Genomic DNA, 16,070 nt, shown 5'->3' with positions numbered 1-16,070 from the left:
GTGGGCTGATTATATTCCCCATGTCTTCTTTTTGGGATTGGAGGAGAAAGTCTGGGGAGAGGTAGGGACCCAGGAAGAAGCAGACTGCTTTCTCCATCAGTTCCATCAATGAGCAATGGGAGTCCCTCCCGTTCCCCTCCCTTTCTCTTTTAAAATTTGGATTTTATTTATTTATTTATTTATTTATTTATTTTTCATGTTTTATTTATTTTTAAGAGGGAGACAGAACATGAGCAGGGGTGGGGCCAAGAGAGAGGGAGACACAGAATCCGAAGTAGGCTCCAGGCTCCGAGCTGTCAGCACAGAGCCTGACGCGGGGCTTGAACTCACGAACCGCGAGATCATGTTTTTATTTTTTAATCCTGAGAATATAGTACCCCTTCGAAACCATTAAAATCCAAATTTTAGGGGCGCCTGGGTGGCTCAGTTGGTGAAGCATCCGACTTTGGCTCAGGTCATAATCTCGCGGGTTGTGGATTCAAGCCCCACGTCGGGCTCTGTGCTGACAGCTCAGAGCCTGGAGTGTGCTTCAGATTCTGTCTCCTTCTCTCTCTCTGCCCCTTCCCCACTTGCACCCTGTCTCTCTGTCTCTGTCTCTGTCTTTCTCAAAAATAAATAAACATTGAAAACAACAACAGGAAGTCAGCACTGGAGAGAAGGCACCCTGGCAGTGGCTGTGTGGGTGATTATTGCTCTCCCTAGGGTGGGCAGGGCCTGGAGGAACCCAGAAACTGACCTGCCCCTCCATTGCCCCGCCCTCCCTGTCCTTCCCTCTGCTCCACCCTTCCACCCCCCTCCCTCTTCCTCTGAGTGAGGATATATCCAGAAATCAGGTCTGCAACCCAGAGCAGGGCCCTCCCCCTGCCCACGCTGGCTCCCTGATCTTGGACTTCAGCCTCCAGAACTGCGAGCCATAAACTTCTGCTGTTTATAAGGCACCCAGCCCGTGGTATTTTGTTACACACTAATTGTGTGTGACAGGCAACCAATTTCATTAGTATCTTCCCGCCTGTCTTTCTAGGGCATATATAGACCCCGAAGACCTTTCCCCACCAGTGCAGAGAATGTCCTCGCCCATACAATTTCATTCACAATCACCTGGAATTGCGTTGTGTGGATGCAGCATTGTTTATTCAGACCTGCAGGATCTCACTAGTAGATGGATATTTGGGTTGCTTCCAGACTTGGCTATCAGGGACGCTACCGTAGTGAATCACACATGCTCATGTTTTCCCCGTGTTGGTAGGTAGATCTCTGCGTTAAAGCCCTAGGAGTTGGATCAGTGTGTCACGGGGTAAAGGTGCTTTCTGTAGCGTCTCCCTTGGCTGAATCACTTTGCATGCCCATCAGCGACATCCCAGAGGCCCCGGCAGACTCCCAAGACGCAGCTGTCTGTCGGTCTATTTTTTAAAGCCAATCTGCTAGGTAAATCTAGTATTTCAGTGAGTGTCATTTGCCCTAGTAATAGAGGTCTTTTCTGGGGTGGAGTGGACCAAGGTGAAGGGAGGTCAAGGCCACTTGCTTTCTCATCTGAGTGTATCTCACATGCATGACCTACTGCGTGGCCTCGCCCCCTGTGCCTCCCGCAAGAAGCAGCACAAGGAGCGGAGCCTGAGGGGTTTGTTGCCTGTCCCTGGGGGGCACTTGGGCTTCTAGGTGGGGTTAGCTGGGGGTCCTTCACACAGGTCTGTAAGTCCCATTATAACTAAAAGGGTCAGGCATTAAGCAGTCCCCCTCCTCCTCAGGGATCCAGCGCTGGACGTAGTTGGGGCCACCGTCCCGAGGCCACACGATCACAGGGTCTCTGGACGCCAGGGATGGGTCCTCATCGAAGAAGTTGAAAGGCCGGAGCAGGAAGCCCACGGAGTTCCCCGGTGTGGCAGTGTTAGGGATGTCCTCTGAGTGGGGGATGTGCAGGAAGCCCACTGTGACCCAGGCCACCAAGTCCTGTGGGAAAGAGGGGTGGGCAGGGCAGGGGAGGCTCAGAGAGGAGAGGGGTGGGCAGCCCCCTCAGACCCCATTAAAAAAATTTTTTTTTACATTTATTTATTTTTGAGAAATAGAGTGAGACAAAGTGTGAGTGGGGGAGGGTCAGAGAGAGGAGACACAGAATCTGAAGCAGGCTCCGGGCTCTGAGCTGCCAGCACAGAGCCTGATGCAGAGCTTGAACCCACGAGCTGTGAGATCATGACCTGAACCGAAGTCAGAAGCTCAACCGACTGAGCCACCCAGGCGCCTCCCTCAGACCCCATTTTTAAGGGGGCAGACCACTGAGCTTGCCCGCCACACGGCAAGCGGCTGCCGTCCATCTTGGAACCGGGCACAGATCTGGTCTCGGGCTAGGGCTTGGGGAAGGCGGGGCCAGTACCTCATTTTCGATGTTCTCATTGTTTTTAAGAAACTCCTCAAAGACCACAGGTGGGTCCCAGGGGTCATTCTGGTTATAGATGCTGCTACTGCACACTTCTGATTCCCGGTACTTGGTCACGGCCAGGGGATACCTGCACAGAAGAGACACCAGGTGGCTTTGGGGGCCAGGGAACCTCCCAGCCCTTCCGAACGATGGCGGAAAGTTACTGCCTTCCCCCAAATGTGAGATCATCTCTGGGGCGTCAGCCAGACTGACCGACTGTCAACCGAGGCTCTGGTGCTTGGCAGGGCCCTCCACCCCTCCCCCCTCCCCAAACACAGAGCCCCAGACACACATGTGCTCGCAGGTCCAGAGACACCACCAAGGGGACTCAGAATCTCGTAGATAGAAGCATGGATGCACACAGACATTTGAACACTGAGAGGAGCCTGGGGCCCTTCTCTGCCTCCTAAGCCTCCCTTACCTGGCCCAGGTGATAGCCTGCTCCTCCTGCCAACCCAGGGGCAGCACCTGGTCGGCCATGGAGTGGATCTGAAGTCGGTAGCTGCGCTTATGGCCCCAGCGGTTCTCCCTGGGACTGGCAAAGAGCAGGTACTTGGGCAGAGGCTGTCTGAAGCGAAAGGCCGCCTGGCGCTCCCGGTGGTAACTTGTCTGCTCCAGGGTCGGCTGCACCAGCTGGTGTCTGGGGCTCCAGGGATTGGTGATATTTTCTAGCTTCATCTGCAGGGTCTGGAAGCTATTTTTGGTGCCTACAGGTGTGCAGGAAGAAGGAGGATGAGAACCAAGCCCCCTGACCTGAAATATCCTCATTCTGTGCTTGGATCCCCATCCCAGACGCCCTCTGAGAGCAAACCACCAGGAGAGGAGCACAGAGGATCTCGGGGATGCACACCGAGCTTGCTGTAGGGGTAGGAGGAAGGGATTAAAACCAAGAAACCGTGGAGGAACGAGGAGGAGACTCCGAGTCAGGCCTGTTCTGATAGTGATTTGAGGTCAAGCCAAGTCTGTCATGATGCCCCTGCCATATTCTATGGGGACATCATCAATCCAGGAGACAAGGAGTATTGTGGATGACATCTTAGGGTGCTGGGCAGCGACATTTCCTATACCCCAAGGCAATGTCTCCACCGTAACCCTCTGCAAGTGCACCTTTCTGCCTAATCCATCCCCTTGCGGGGGGCCAATGCAGCCCCCTTGCCGGGGAAGGGCAGGGTGTCACATTCACTGCTTTTCAGGGGCTCACAGATTTCTAGCACTGCAGTGTTCAGAGAAGCAGGCTGGGCAAAGACTCCTGATTTTATGATGCGAGTGTTTGGTGGGAGGGTCTTTCCAGAGCCCAAGTCCTACCTGCCACATCCAGGTCGACGCGGTAATGCACTAAGTGAGTGTGCATGTTGCCAAGCAGGTGTGTGTGCAAACGGGTCCCATGGCGCAGCCCCTCCGGGGTATAGAAGGTGGCGTGGACGTAGCCGGTGGCATGCATCTTGGCCTCCATCACCCCGTTGGGGTAGAAGATGAAGTCCCAGATGTAGTCATAGTTGTAGACTGTTGACGTTGTTCGTAGCACCAGCACCTGGCCCTGCAGGCCTGCATAGAAGTTGAAGCCGCCGCTGAAGTTGGAATTAAAGTGTCGCCTGAGGGGCACTCCCGTGGGCATCTCAAAGACACAGAGGGCTCGGGGGTAGCGCACGGGGTCATCGGCATCGTAGTAGTGGAGGGCATCTAGGAAGGTGGCTGTGTCCGGGCAGTCGATGCCAGGGGCTAACTCATGAGTGACGCTGCCCAGGCCCCAGCCCACGTCGATGTACTTGGTCTGCATGCCCGCAGGCGTGTGTCCTCCATACAGCGCCACCGCCTCCTGCACGCTCACCTCGTAGGCTACGCGCTCGCACCCGAAGTGCACGTTCAGGACCTGTAGCCCCGAGGAGGAACGCAGCCTGAAGGAGAAGCTCCAGCCGCCGTAGAGCACGGTGTTGCCCTCCAGCCGGTAGCGGGGACCTTGGGGCTGGACCAGGCGGGGGCCAGTCACATTGATGGGGGTGGGGAAGACCCCACGTGGCTTGTAGGAGGAGAAGAGGGGTGGTTCCTCCGTGCTCTTTTCACTCTTGCCCTTGGGCGATGGGTCCTCCAGAACCACCACGTCTACCTCTCCGTCCTCGTACTTCCGCGCCAGCTCTTCCGGGCTCCGGTAGAACTTCCCATTGTACCAGACCCGCTCCACCGTCCAGTTTTGGGCGTTGGTGCTTCTGTGATCCAGGAGGAGCTCCAGCCCAGTAGGGTGCAAGAAGTAGCCTTCTACAAAGAGCTGTAAGATAAACCAAGAGCGGCGCTCGCCGGAGGCCAAGCCCCGAGGCGCCACGTCTGTGAAAGTCAGGCATCGGGAGTGACAATCTTGGTAGGAGAAGCCTGTGGTATCGAGGAAAAACTGGTGCAGGGGCTTCGTGGCCTCTTTCAGGGCGTGGCCCAGGAGGGCATACTCCGCCGAGGAGATGGGCCTGGAGGCCCAGGTGGCCTGGTGCCCAGGCTTGGGGGGCAGCTCTCTCATGTAGTAGGGCCATGGCAGGGGCCCCACAGCGAACTCGGTGATGTTGGGGTGCTCCTGGGCTCCGAAGAAGATGACGGCACGTGCCTCCCGCGCGGGAGGCCTTCCACCTTTATCCAGAAATTTCAGTACGTGTTGCTTCTTGGGCAGCAGCATCTCAATGAGGAACACGGAGTTCTTGGCCATGGTCGGTGTTCGGGAAGGCTCCAGCCTCAGCTCCTTATGGGACCAGAGGAAGTTGCGCACGGCCTTCAGCTCTTGGGCACTCAGGTCCTCGAACACCCTGGCCTTGTGGTGCAGGGTCCGTGGGGTGCACTTGGTTGCGGCCACTGTCTGCAGCGCCAGGATGGTGGCAATGGCCCAGCCAAGGGCCAGGGTCTCTCGCTGCATGGCTCTGGAATGGAGTAGCAGAGATGAACTTAGTTGTTTTATGGGAGGAAGTGAGTTTCCACGAGCTCTGCACAGCGATGTCCCTTGGCTGGGTGGTTTTCCTGCAGCCTCAGCCCCTTCCCTCACCCATTCCAGTGGGAGCCAGGCCTCCATGGCAGCGGGGGCCCCAATGCTGCTCAGGTCTTTGCTTCCCATCAATTGTAATTCTGCCCTCTCCTTGCTCATCTGCAGGCCTCTGTGAGTCCTGTGCATTTTCTTACCTAATGAACTCATTTAGCCCTTTTCTGTGTATTTGCTCAGCAGGGCAGAACTTTGGGTTCTTACCTCTCCACCTTGAGTGCTACTTGTGTCATTAGGTATTGACAGCAAAACTACATTTCTGATACAATATGATATTTTTCATGTAGATACATTTTGAAATTTAGTGTAGAAGTTCAAAGAGTCAGCCCCAGGGTCAGGTTGCTTGCGCTCAGGTCCTCGTATGTGTTACCACTAGGACCAGCTGTGTGACCTTGGGCAAGCGGCTCAGGGTCTCTGGACCTCCACTTTTTCAACTACACAATGGAAATAATGACTGCGACAGCTACCTCTAGAACTGGTGCAAGAAATAAATTGGACAATAAAGATAACGTGTTTAGAATTATGCCTGCCTTCTAGGAAGCACCCAAGAAATGCTAGCTACTCTTCTTTTTAATTTTTTTTAAGTTTATTTATTCATTTTGAGAGAGAGAGAGAGAGAGAGCGCGCATGAATCAGGGAGGGACAGAGAGAGAGAGAGAGAGAGAGAGAGAGAGAGAGAAAATCCCAAGCAGGCTCTGCACTGACAGCCTGATGCGGGGCTCGAACTCAAGAACCATGAGATCATGACCTGAGCCGAAGTCAAGAGTCGGACGCTAAACTGACTGAGCCACCCAGGCGCCCCTACTCTTCTTTTTAAAGTCAACTACAAAGATACGGTCTGTGATACCAACATATGTAAAAATGGAGGCAATGTAAAGTCATTCGACTGTGATTAGGCTGTGGACCTGAGGCTCTGAGGGTGCGGACGGGGTGGCCAGCCCTGATCCAGAATATTTTGACACTTCTGGTGGAGCCCTCAGCTTGCAACTGCTAGCCATGTGGGGCCATCCCAAGTGGCATTCAGGGAGATGCCTCTCCCCCTTCCATTTTGGGGGACTGTGTCAGGCTCTTCACGTCATTTTCCCACCCCCAGGGCTGCCACTAGAGCCCCCTCTGGGTTTCTCATCTTCTCCCCTGGCCCTGGTGGGAGGGCCCTAGGGACTCACAGGAGACTTCAGGACTGCTGGGTGAATCCAGAGCCAGCAAAAGGACATGGGGTGAGCGTGTGATCTGCTATTAAATTTGCCAAGGCTCACCCCCCCGCCCCTTTTCTTTTTTTTTTTTTTTAGTAGATTTTACTTTTTAGAGCAGTTCTGGGATCACAGCAAAATTGAGCACAAGATACAGAGATTTTCCGGGTACCTCTGACCCCTACTCATATGCAGCTTCCCAATGAACAATGTTCTTCTCTAAAGTGGGCCATTTGCTATCATCTATGAACTCACACGGACACACCAAGGTCACCCAAAGTCCACAGTCGACATTAGGGGTCACCCTTGCTGTTGTACATTCTATGGGGTTTGGCAAATGTGCCATGACATGCATCCATCATTATAGTATTGTACAGAGCAGTTTTTTTGGCCTAAAAATCCTCTGTGCTCCATCCGTTCATCCCTCCCTTCCCTCAAACCTGTGGCCACCACTGACCCTTTTATTGTCTCTATAGTTTTGCCTTCTCTGGGATGTCACGCAGCTGGAACCCTACACTGCACAGCTTTTCCAGATCAGCTTCTTCCACTTAGTGATAAGCATTTAAGTTCCTCCATATGTCTCTTCTCGGTCAGGCTCCCCTCCCCCTTTTTTTTTTTAAATAATCTCTTAGGTCCAGATTTCTTTCTGCTTTGCTAAGGAGGGAGATGTGGAGGAGATCCATGGTCCTTTCAACCTGAACTTGGCTGTTCTTTTAGCTTTTACCTTTCCTGGTACAATCTTCTACTCTGACATCCAAGCGGGCAGCCGGTGAGGTGGACAATGGCAATGAAGCCCCAGGAGGAAGGAGAATTGGTAGCCAGGGAGAGCCCAGGCCGGGAAATGTGAGGCATGCCCTTCTTCCCCACTTCTCATCCCCAGCACCCTGAGAACAGCATCCATGCCCTCTCTGTGCCTTTCCTATCTCACCCCTGGGCGGTTTATGTTGCATACGAGTGTGCTACACCCTGGAGTCATTTCCTCTGGGTTCTTGCCCCTTGTATTCTGTCTCACCCACCCCTTGTGTCTGTGTTTCTCGTGCCCCTTCCCTCCACACCTTTCTCCCCCTGCTTCCATCCCCACCAGTCACCCCTTCACCCCTTCCCCTGCATCCCCCATCAGAACGCACCTGTGTGTTCCCCTGTGGGCTTGCCTCCGCTACCAGCCTTTGCCTCTGACTCCTTGAGCTTTATGGCTCCATGGACCCCGCCCTGGAGGGAGGGACAGGGCGAGGCATGGGCTGACCAAAGTGAGGAACTGCAGCTCAGGGGTTCCACAGTTGGCATAAAGCAGCGTGAGGACGTGCACGGGGCTCTGGCTGCTGCAGCCAGGAAAGGTCTTGTTACACCTTCAAGGACCCACGTCTGGAAACTCCTCAGTCCTTCACCACTGTAGTGACCAGGGTCCACTTCTGTTTTCCCAAACAGCATATGGTCCTAGATCTGTCTCCCTATCATTCCTCCTGCCGCAGGGGACCTTCCATGAGACTTGTGTGCTATCTTCTCCATTTTGAGCTGCGCACACAATGCCGTCATCTGTTAAAGTAGGTGGTGAGTTTCTGGGGGTGCCTAGGTGGCTCAGTCAGTTAAGCATCAGCTTTTGACTTTGGCTCGGGTCATGATCTCACGGTTCGTGAGTTTGAGCCCCACATCGAACTCTGTGCTAACTGCACGCAAAGCCTGCTTGGGGATTCTCTCTGCCCCCCACCTTCTGCCCCTTCCCCGCTCGTGGGCTCTGTTCTCTGTCAAAATAAATAAATAAACTTAAAAAATTAAAAAGTAGGTGGCGAGTTTCAGAGGTCAGAGATAAAGACCAGGGCAAGTTTACTAGTAAGTAAGCAGCCTCACTCGAAACAGTTACATGGACAAAGGCAGGGGCTGGTAGAGACAGACACCAACATCAACAACAGAGAATGTGACCCATATGTAGAATAGGGAACCAGAGATGGAATAGCTTGGGAGGGAGAAGCCCCTAAGTTAGTCAGAAGGTCTTACTAGCCATCTCTATGGGGAAAGGAGGGAGGAGCTGGCTGGGGACAAGGTCAGTCAAGATGGCTGGGGAACCTGGGAGTGGGGAGGGGAGCAGCACTGTGTAGCTCAGGTTGATGGTAAGGGGAACGTGGGCAAAGGAGAGAGCTTCTGGTCAGAGGGAAAGAATAGAATCGGGAATAGTGTGCGGCTTGGAAGGAGAGGTCATTATTCCCCCCATCACTACGTCTTGACTTCCTGTTCTTTTGTTCTTATGTGGCTTTTGTATTTCTCATCATTATCTTCCTGTTACTTGTATTGCAAGTGATTTTGGTATTTATTGGCAGCTAGATCAGGAAGGAGAAAACAATTAGTCAACCTATTACTTGTTTGCAATTCCGGAAGGCCTTTGGTGTCTCTAAGGAAAGGGATTACCTTTAAAGTTTAAAATGATTGATGTGATGACATCTCTTACATCCTTTCTCCTTCATTGTCTGAAGGATTGAGGGTTGGTTAGTCTCCATTATGGGCTCACCAACACCATGGAGACTTGAGGATGTCCAAAAGAGACAAAGAGAGTTATAGGAACAACTTGACATTGAGAAGTGCAGTCTGTTTCCGTTCTACAAAGGACATCATAACCAGGATAATGGGGTGAGGACAGATCAGGAAAAGATACTTGTAAAGATTAGAACAGAGAGGGACCACGCATAAAAGAATGAAGTTTGACCCTTAGCTCATACTATACACAAAAATTAACTCAAAATGGATCAAAGACGTCATGTAAAAGCCAAACTATAAAACGCTTAGAAGAAAACATAGGAATAAGTCTTCATTTTTTGAGTTCTTTTTAAAAAAAATTGTTTATTTTGAGAGAGAGCGAGAGCAAGCAGGGGTGGGGCAGAGGGAGAGGAAAAGAGAGAATCCCAAGTGGGCTCCACGCTCAATGTGGAGTCCCGAGTGGAGTTTGGTCACACGACTGTGAGATCATGATCTGAGCTGAAATCAAGAGTTGGACACTTAACTGACTGAGCCACCCAGGTACCCCAGAATAAATCTTCTTGACTTTGAGTTAGGAGGGATTCCTAGCCATGGCTCAAAAGCAGAAACAACCGAAGAAAAAACAGACAAACCAGACCTCACCAAAATCATAAACTTTTGTATTTCAAGGGACACCATCAAGAAAGTGAAGATAACCCAGAGAATATGAGAAAACGATTTGCAAATTATATATCTGATAAAGGACTTGCAACTCAATAAGAAAAAAGACAACTCAATGAAAAAAAGTGGGCAAAGGATATGAATACATATTTCTCCAAAGAAGATACACAAATGACCAAAAAGCACTTGAAGAGATGCCCGTATCATTAACTATCAAGGAAATGCAAATCGAAATTATAATGAGTTATGACCTCACACCCACCAGGTTGGCTGGAGTCAAAAAGCCAGAAAACGAGTGTTGGTGAGGATGTGGAGAAATCAGAACGCTCATGCACTGCAGATGGGAATGTAAATGGAGCAGCCACTGTGGAAATTGTTGGCACTTCCTCCAACAGTTAAACACAGAGCAACCATCTAAATACCCAAGAGAAATGAAAACATATGTCCACACAGAAACTTGTAACAGATGTTCATAGCACAGTTGCTCCTAGCAGCCAAAAGGTAGAAAAAACCCAAAGGTCTGTCACCTGATGAATGGAGAAACACTGGAATGGTATTTGGCATTAAAAAAGGGTGAAGTGGGGCGCCTGGGTGGTTCAGTCGGTTAAGCGTCTGACTTCAGCTCAGGTCACAATCTCGCAGTCCGTGAGTTCGAGCCCCGCGTCGGGCTCTGGGCTGATGGCTCGGAGCCTGGAGCCTGCTTCTGATTCTGTGTCTCCCTCCCTCTCTGCCTCTCCCCCATTCATGCTCTGTCTCTCTCTGTCTCAAAAAATAAATAAACGTAAAAAAAAAGGGTGAAGTTAGGTCATGATCTCACGTTTCATGGGTTCGAGCCCCACATTGGGCTCTGTGCTGACAGTTCTGATCCTGGGGCCTGCTTTGGATTCTGTCTCTCTCTCTCTCTCTCTCTGCCCCTTCTTCACTCATGCTCTGTCTCTCTTTCTCTCAAAAATGAATAAAAACATTAAAAAAAAGAAAAAAGAGTGAAATACTGATACATGGTACAATATGGATGAATCTTAAAAAATATTATGCTAAATGAAAGAAACCAGTTAAAGAAGACTACATAGTATATGTTTCCACTTAAATGAAATGTCCAGAATAGGCTAATCTATAGAGGCAGAAAGTAGAATTCGTGGTTGCCGAGGGCTGGGGAGCGGGGTAGGAGTGATAGCTAATGGATATGGAGTTTCTTTGTGTGGGGATGACAACGTTCTAAACTTGACGGTGGTAAATGTTGCACATTTCTGTGAACATGCTAAAATCCATTGATTATTAACTTTACCGGTGGATTGTATGGTATGTGAATAGCTCAAGAAAGCTGCTTTTAAAACAAAGTGACAGGGACTATATCTAGGAGCTCCTACAAATAAGCCAGGAAGAGGAAGCAAGGGACCTCGGGGCAACTAACAGAAGAGGAAACCAAAATGGTCCAGGGACACGAGGAGATGCTCCCATGTGGTGGGGATTAGAACGATGTGATTACTCGACAACAAGATCTCATTTCATGCCCGTTGCTGGCAGAAATGAGAAAGCGAGGTGGTGGAGATGTGGCGAAACGGGTAGCTCGAGCAGAGGCTGTGGGGAGGCATGCGGATGATAGAGCCTTCGGGAGGGCCGGCCCAGTATGTGGGCACCTAGATAGTTGCACACCCTACGGGACTCAGGGATGCTACTTCTGGTCTACATGCCACAGATTTGCCCACAGATCCACCAGGTAGGACTCAGACACACACTGTGGTGGAAATGGGAGCTGGAGGCCATCTGGGTGTCCATCACCAGGACAGGGAGCCAGCGAGAGGCGGTCAGTGTGCACCGTGGGGCACCGTGCAGTTGGTGGAAGCAGCGGAGTGGTCCACACAGCCACTCACTGGGGTGGCTCTTAAGAATGTAAGAGGAGGGGCACCTGGGTGGCTCAGTCTGTTAGGCTTCCGACTTCAGCTTAGGTCATGATCTCACGGTTCTGCTTATGGGTTCGAGCCCCGCATGGTCTCTCTCTCTCTCTCTCTCTCTCTCTCAAAAATAAATAAACATTAAAGAAAAAAGAACGTAGGAAGAAACAGGATGAATGATAGAGCACAATACCATTACATAAATTAAAACACGTGCACACAGAGCAACTGACATATTTTCAAGAACAGATGCAAATAAAAGGATAGACGCTTCCCCAGGAAATGTTGCCTGGGGAAGGTGGAGTGGGGACACACACACACATGCACACACACACACAAGCACGTGTATGCCCACATATATGCACACACACACATGTGCGTACAGACACATCCATGCACCCATATATATGCATATGTACATACATACACACATAAGAGAGACAGGGGAGACTTTGCATGGCCAGTGATGATTAGGTCTATGCACTGGGGTACATGCTTAATTCTGTAATGGATGTCTGTAAATACATAAAAGAAGGGTCTGAGAAGAAAGGCGAGTGGCTGCATGTTATCATCCTAGGATGGAGGGGACAGGGTGGAGAGGACAAGTAGAGAGGACAGGGTAGAGGGGACAGGTAGAGGGGACAGGGTAGAGAGGACAGGTAGAGAGGACAGGATAGAGAGGATAGAGGGGACAGGTACAGAGGACAGGGTAGAGGGGACAGGTAGAGAGGACAGGGTGGAGAGGACAGGTAGAGGGGACATGGTAGACAGGACAGGTAGAGAGGACAGGGTAGAGGGGACAGGGTAGAGAGGACAGGTAGAGGGGACAGGTAGAGGGGACATGGTAGAGGGGACAGGTAGAGAGGACAGGGTAGAGAGGACAGGTAGAGAGGATAGGTAGAGGGGACAGGGTAGAGGGGACAGGGTGGAGAGGACAGGTAGAGAGGACAGGGTAGAGGGGACAGGGTAGAGAGGATAGTTAGAGGGGACAGGGTAGAAGGGACAGGGTGGGGAGGACAGGATAGAGAAGATAGGTAGAGGGGACAGGGTAGAGAGGACAGGTAGAGACTACAGGTAGAGAGGACAGGGTAGAGGGGACAGGGTAGAGGGGACAGGTAGAGAGGACAGGATAGAGAGGATAGGTAGAGGGGACAGGGTAGAGAGGACAGGTAGAAGGGACATGGTACAGGGGACAGGTAGAGGGGACAGGTAGAGAGGATAGTTAGAGGGGACAGGGTAGAGGGGACAGGTAGAGACGACAGGTAGAGAGGATAGGTAGAGGGGACAGGGTAGAGGGGACAGGGTGGAGAGGACAGGTAGAGAGGACAGGGTAGAGGGGACAGGTAAAGGGGACAAGGTAGAGAGGACAGGTAGAGGGGACAGGGTAGAGAGGACAGGTAGAGGGGACAGGGTAGAGAGGACAGGTAGAGGGGACAAGGTAGAGAGGACAGGTAGAGGGGACAGGGTAGAGAGGACATGGTAGAGGGGACAGGTAAAGGGGACAAGGTACAGAGGACAGGTATAGGGGACAGGAAGCATCGCAGGCCTCCCACCTGGGGGATGAAGGACGAGGACAGGAGTACTTTTGTAGGCAGGCAGGGAGGTGGGACGTACAAGCCTGAATCTCCCTTTTCATGTAAAGGCCAACCCAAAGTGTACACGGAAAGGTAAATCACAGGACAGGTAGCACAGAATAAAAGTGACACAAGCCATGCCCGAGGGTGAGTTCTGCCGGAGTTTAGAAAGAGATGCCCCTCGGACTGCAAGACTCCCCCGGTCTAGGCTCCGGCCCCTTCACACCCCATTCCCAGGGCCGTGGCAGCCAAGCACGACTAACTGCGGGGCTTAAAACAACAGAACACTTTTTCCTTACAGTTTCGAAGCCTGAAAATCTGAGATGAAGGTGTTGGCAGGAACAGGCTCCCTCTGAAGGTCCTCGGGGAGGTCCCTCCTGGCCTCTTCTAGCTTCTAGGGTCACAGCCAACACTTGGTGTCCCTTGCTTCCTTGGCTTGTAGACACATCACCCCATCTCTGCCCCCATTGTCACCTGGTGTTTTCTGTGGTTCTCTGTCTCTGGGTCCCTCCTCTTATAAAGACACCAGTTACTTAATTCAGGGCCTGCCCTACTTCATCTTCACTGATTACATCTGTAGTGACACTATTTCCAAATAAGGTCACAGTCTGAGGTCCCAGGAAGGATATGAAATTTGGGGGACATCATTCAATTCATCACAACCTCTTTACACGTCCCCCCTTTCAAATGCCAGTCCACGGCAGGCGAGTGAATTCTGAGCCCTGAGCTCAGGGCTGCTGACCCAAGGGCTCACAGATAAGAGCCTGAGTGGGGTCTTGGGGTGTATGAGGGACTGAGGAGGAGGAGGGTGCCCTGGGCAGGGGTCAGGGAGGAGCGGAGCCTTGGGGCTGAGATGTAGTGTGCTCCTGGGACCTTGAGCAGGGTGGGGGTTCTAGGTGGAATGGGGCACTGTGCCCAGGAAGGCAGAGGTGGAGATGTCCCAGATGGCGTGGACAGGATGAAGACCACGTTGTGCACTCCTGTGGAAATGTGGGGGTGGGAGAAGCCTGAGGGAATGCAGGGGAGACCATGCGGGACAGAGGTGTCTTTAGGAACGACCTCAAGGAACCGGAGACAAAACGAACACTTCTTGGGCAGAGTGCTGGGTGAAGCCACTGTTTTTGACTCAGGCGGGGGAGTTGAGGCGTGAAGTTCTGGAATTCGGCCTCATTGCTTTGTGAGCAGCTCTTTTCCCTAGCTCATCATGCCCTGTGTTTGGCTCTCGTCCCTCCCCATTGTGGGTGACCTTGGTTTCTGAAATAAGTCTCTCTCTTCTTGGGGTTAATGATTGACAACTGTTACAGATAACACTTGGGCAAAGACTGAGTCCTTTAAGTTCTGGGCCACCTGCCTCTCTTAAAGGGGCAGAGCTGATGGCCTTGGGGATGACGTAGGGGGCAGCAGGCCTGTTCTGGCGGGGAGGGGCAGCGGAATATGTGAAGATGGGTCTAGTGTCTGGGGTTGGTAGGCCAGAGATCACAGCTCAGTTTTCCCATTGCTAAATCTTGACGCTGTTTCTAGAAAGTCACAGCACACCAGAGATAATTGGAGATAATCTAGAGAGTGGGAAAGAAAGAGCTTCACAGGGGCCTCCCCAGCTCCACTGGGGGTCCCAGGGCAGGGTGGGGGGCTGCAGGGGAGGGCAGCCGAATCCCTTGATTAGATCTCTGGGCTAATGAGGGACATCATAAGCTTTATCTCTGATTAGGGAAGGCTGGTTTGCAAAGGGAGAATTCCACCACCTTCCAAATGCAGGGTCATTGGTCATGAGGGACCCTGGTACTATTCATATTTTGAGTCTGACAATTCTGTGTGTGAATTCTGTCCTATGCACCATGGCACCTTTAGCAGCATCCTGGCCTCTATTCACTAGATGCCGGCCGCCCCTGCTCCCCCCCCCCCCGGCCCCCCCCCCCCCCCCGCCCTGGTTGTGACAACCAGAAAAGTCTTGGGACATTGACTAGCTGAGGCCTGTTTGTTTTCTTGTATTTCGCCGTATTGCCCCATGCAGATACTGCATTTTATACAAATGGAAGGTTTGGGGAAACCATTGCATTGGGCAACTCTATCGGGGCCGTTTTTCCAACATTTGCTCACTTCGTGTCTCTGTGTCAGATTTTGGTCATTCTCACATTATTTCAAATGTTTTCATTATTATTGTATTTGCTATTGGTGATTGGTGTTCAGGGATCCTGGATGTGACTGCTGTAACTGTTACGGGGCATCTCAAACTACACCCACATGAGAAGGTGGATTTAATGGCTACACGTCACGGGTGGTCTGGCCGCTTCACCCCCTGTCCCTTCTCCCATCCATCTCCCTCTGCTCAGGCCCCCTTAGTCCCTGAGATGCAACAATATGGAAATGAGGCCAATTAACCACCCACAGTGGCCCCTAAGTGTGCGAGTGAAAGGAAGGGTCATATGTCTCTCACTTTAAAATCAACAAAACTAAAAGGCAACTGAAGGAATGGGAAAAGATATTTGCAAATGACATATCCGACAAAGGGCTAGTATCCAAAATCTATAAAGAACTCACCAAACTCCACACCCGAAAAACAAATAATCCAGTGAAGAAATGGGCAGAAGACATGAATAGACACTTTTCTAAAGAAGACACCCAGATGGCCAACAGGCACATGAAAAATGTTCAATGTCGCTCCTCATCAGGGAAATACAGATCAAAACCACACTGAGATACCACCTCACGCCAGTCAGAGTGGCTAAAATGAACAAATCAGGAGACTATAGATGCTGGCGAGGATGTGGAGAAACGGGAACCATCTTGCACTGTTGGTGGGAATGCAAACTGGTGCAGCCACTCTGCGATGGAACTGGAGAGTGTTATGCTAAGTGAAATAAGTCA

General features: G+C 51.5%; 1 protein-coding gene across 1 annotated transcript; it reads right to left on the bottom strand.

The window, feature by feature from the left end:
• Positions 1-1,677: 1,677 nt before the first annotated feature.
• On the bottom strand, positions 1,678-7,757 carry AOC1 (amine oxidase copper containing 1). Its single transcript, XM_042977434.1, has 5 exons — positions 7,741-7,757; positions 3,719-5,307; positions 2,835-3,120; positions 2,369-2,501; positions 1,678-1,947 (listed from the first exon to the last, which is right to left on the bottom strand). The coding sequence occupies exons 2-5, from the start codon at positions 5,301-5,303 to the stop codon at positions 1,678-1,680; spliced, it is 2,274 nt and encodes a 757-aa protein (XP_042833368.1). The 5' UTR covers positions 5,304-5,307; positions 7,741-7,757.
• Between the last annotated feature and the right edge of the window lie 8,313 nt (positions 7,758-16,070).

The sequence above is a fragment of the Panthera tigris genome, chromosome A2, assembly GCF_018350195.1.
Source record: "Panthera tigris isolate Pti1 chromosome A2, P.tigris_Pti1_mat1.1, whole genome shotgun sequence".
In the NCBI taxonomy this organism is placed as follows: Eukaryota; Metazoa; Chordata; class Mammalia; order Carnivora; family Felidae; genus Panthera; species Panthera tigris.
The sequence above is the reverse complement of the archived record's forward strand: the minus strand, read 5'-3'. Positions and strand labels throughout refer to the sequence as shown.